This window comes from Pollicipes pollicipes, unplaced genomic scaffold, assembly GCF_011947565.3.
Source record: "Pollicipes pollicipes isolate AB1234 unplaced genomic scaffold, Ppol_2.1 Scaffold_4466;HRSCAF=5256_pilon_pilon_pilon, whole genome shotgun sequence".
Taxonomy (NCBI): Eukaryota; Metazoa; Arthropoda; class Thecostraca; order Pollicipedomorpha; family Pollicipedidae; genus Pollicipes; species Pollicipes pollicipes.
This window is the reverse complement of record NW_023596493.1, coordinates 1,636-5,000: the sequence shown is the minus strand read 5'-3', so window position 1 is coordinate 5,000 and position 3,365 is coordinate 1,636. Positions and strand designations below refer to the sequence as shown.

Here is a 3,365-nt window from a genome sequence, read left to right as displayed (position 1 = left end):
GCGGGTGCTGTCTGTCAGCTCTCGAGAGCGGGTTTACATATCTCATCTCGGGTCCAATTCAGAACTGGAGTGGCTGACGACGACCTTGGCGCTGCTGGGCAAGTTCGGCGCGGCGTCAGCGTTCCTCGCTCCTGTTCCTGTACACGGCGGAGCATGTGCCCAAGCGGAATGCGTGTGATGGGCGTGGGCATGGCCTCAGCCTGCTCAAGAATCGGCTCCGTGCTCGCACCGGTCATCGCCGATCTGGTAACTACAGAAGCTGCGCGTTCAGCAGCCAAGGTGACGAAGTTCGCTCATAATACGCTGATGTTGCGAACATGTAGCACACTGTCTGGCTGTAACAACGTTGTCGACTTTGCGAGGCGACTGGAGGTGGTTTTCCTTTATGTCGTCGTCATCTTTGGAATGGTTGTCACTGGCATACTGTATCACAAGTTATCCCCCGCGACTTCTCTCGCGGTGGAAGCTGGGCGTGTAGCCCGTCGCCATGCCAGGCAACTGCTGTGGACTCGTAGTTATCGGTTCTTTCGGCGCGCGTTGCGGCACACACTCTGCCAGCCACCCGTCACAACACGACACGGGCAGCCGGGGTAGGGGCTGTCGTTACCGCCCCCCGCCCGCCTTCGCCGCGGCGGCCAGAAGGAGACATGCCTCAAGCCCGTGAGGCGGGCCGGCAGGACCCACTTTGCCGCGCGCCCGCCGAATGGCGAGGGCACGGCTGTGTAGCTGAGCTGGCCTGACCTGACCTGGGTGGCCAGGGCGACGACACTGGCCACGCTGCCGCTCTGCAGTTTCGGGGGGTGTGGCCTGCTGGGCGGGCGGCATGACGGCCTTCCTGCCGGAGACGAGTGGACGCGACCTGCCCACCACGGTCGCCGAGGCGGCGACTTCGGACGGTGGGTGCTCCAGCAGGGCTAGGGGTGGTGGGCACGTGGAACGAGCTGCCTGGACAGCACGCCGTGCCTTTGGGATGGAAACTACCCATTTCGGTGCCAAGGCTCGAAACTCATATCTAAAGATCGTAAAAATCGCCTTTATGGTCTACACGTCAGGCGTTCATGGAATGGAATTTATATCATAGAACTAATGTGGATGTTACTAACGTGCAAAGTCTTAGATGCACGCGGACTTTTTAATTCAGCCGGAGTGTTCTTGAATTTGATGGTAACTTTAAAATAACTTAATCCCTCCTCGCTTCGATCGTTCTCCTCCCTCCTCGCCTTTTAGGTTATCAAGCATTGCCCATCACAAACTAGCGTGCTAAAGCAAACAGTTGGGATCATAGTGGTAGCAGCTGTCGGTAATGTAACAAAGTAGTAATATACGATTAATTTTAAAGCGATCCATACCGGTTGAATTTTGAAGTAGTAGTCCGGACCGGGACATATCACGTTGCATGCCGTCCTACAGGAACCATGTCCTGCAGGATACATTTAAACGGAGTAAGATAGCGACTGTGCTTGAATGGAAGATACACTGTCTTGGATGACAGAAGATGGGGAGGGAAGGGGTGACCGAATGTCACACACACACACACACACACACACACACACACACACACACACACACACACACACACACACACACACACACACACACACACACACACACACCACATAGGTATCGGACCTCTGATGAGTCCCATGAGTCAATGATCGCTATCATCAATATTTTACCCGTGGCCACGATGATGCGAGCAACAGGAAGACATTTCAGTCCAACAAGGAATGTGGCGGCAGGAGGGCACAATCAGGTCTTAGTGTATGTGGGGGGGGGGGGGCGGGATCAGTGTTGACGAAGACCACCTGCTGTTCAAAAAGCCCTCCATAAGGAGTCACCGGATTCGGCCCACTTGAATTTGGGGAGATCGATTTTCCTGGTTTTGTTTTTGTTTGGTTTCGTCTTTGACTGACACTGTAGCCAGAAGTAGCCGGAGAATGCGATTCTGTTTGCATTTGGAAGTCCGACTGAAGTTTTGAAGTTTGAGTTTTGAAGTTTGAAGCATTTTGAAGTTTGAAGACTGAATTAACCAGACATTATATGTCTGCATGGGATAACCGCCGGCGCTATTCATTTTGCGATGATTCATTGTCCTCCCTCTAAATTTACATCAATCAGGCCTTTTCCAGACTTTGTCGGGGCCCAGCAGAGTGATTGCAAACCCTGTGGAACGAACATCGATTGTAGATCGAAATGGAGTCCAAAATGTGTATGATGTGACCAACCAGTGTCGTTTGTCCAGGCATGCTCATGCGTTCCTTATAACGGATAGGTAAAGCCACTATATTTTAAAGTTTTGAGCACACTCGCAAGTCTTGAAGCAATAACCCAGACGTCTGCTGTTGCAGTCTCCGTTAGCCGAGCAGCGTTAGACTGACGACTAGCACCAAGCGGCTGCCAAGGGGCGGACAAAAATGATGTCGCATCTGAAAGGGGTACCTTGGAACGCCGTAGGACATCTGTTCGTACAATGGGATTAACTCCCCTGGCTTTAGATGAATGCCTCACACATTTCTCCCCTCCTTGAAGGCCCTCTGGCCAAGGCAGACGCGGAGGGGTCCGAGCCTTCAGGGACCCCCGTAAGGCACTGTGGTCCCCTGACCAACACAGGGCCCCTCCTTGTTTCGGAGGTCCAACCAATGCAGATCGGGGTCCCCGGTCATGTCCCTGCTTGGGAAATGGGTCCAGAGGGCTCAGACCGGCACGGAGCCGACTGTTTGATTTTGGTGATATCTGGCTGAAATAGAGGCTCACACAGCCCAGGGTTCTCGATCGGTGTGTGTGACGCCTTTTGTCTGACATTTGAGATTCCGGCTCTGCGAGCCAGGGTCCTTATTGTGACCTACAGCTAGCCCTTCGAGCTTTGCCCCCCCCCCCAACCGAGGGACCTTTCGTGCCCATCCTCGGGCCCCCTCGGACACTGCTCCTGGCCATCTAAGGACCCCTTGCCACGACGGGGTCCTCTGTCAGGAAAGGTGGATCCGAACGGACACAGGTGGCTGCTCATTGACCCAGGAACCCTGAGTCAATGGGGCTTCAGTGCCACCCGGCCAGCTTGTGAAATCCGTGGGCCCTTCGAGCCTCTCGAAACCAAAGAGAAAGGGACCCCCTTCACCCCCGCACGTGCTTTTGATTGTGGGCTCCAAAAGTTGTAATGCGCCTGGAAACGAGCTTGGGAGAAGGTGACAGAGACAAGCGAACTCACTTAGTAGTGATGCAACCTTGGTACTTAACGGTGATACAAGGTAAGGCGACACGTTTAAGACAACTGCTCATGATTTCAAGGCAGCAAAGTGCGCTTAACAACCTTCTTGTTCAGCCATGCATTGGACATGCAGACAGTGTGTGTTGCCATGACAGGAAGT

General features: G+C 53.8%; 1 protein-coding gene across 1 annotated transcript in view; it reads left to right on the top strand.

The window, feature by feature from the left end:
- LOC119097823 (organic cation transporter-like protein) overlaps nucleotides 1–896 on the top strand; it is a gene marked incomplete at its 3' end in the record, with an annotated part of 10,936 nt that extends 10,040 nt beyond the window's left edge. Inside the window, exons 6-7 of the mRNA XM_037220779.1 lie at nucleotides 165–319; nucleotides 792–896. Of these exons, the coding sequence (XP_037076674.1) occupies nucleotides 165–319; nucleotides 792–896 (260 nt within the window). The remainder of the gene's footprint in view (nucleotides 1–164; nucleotides 320–791) is intronic.
- Between the last annotated feature and the right edge of the window lie 2,469 nt (nucleotides 897–3,365).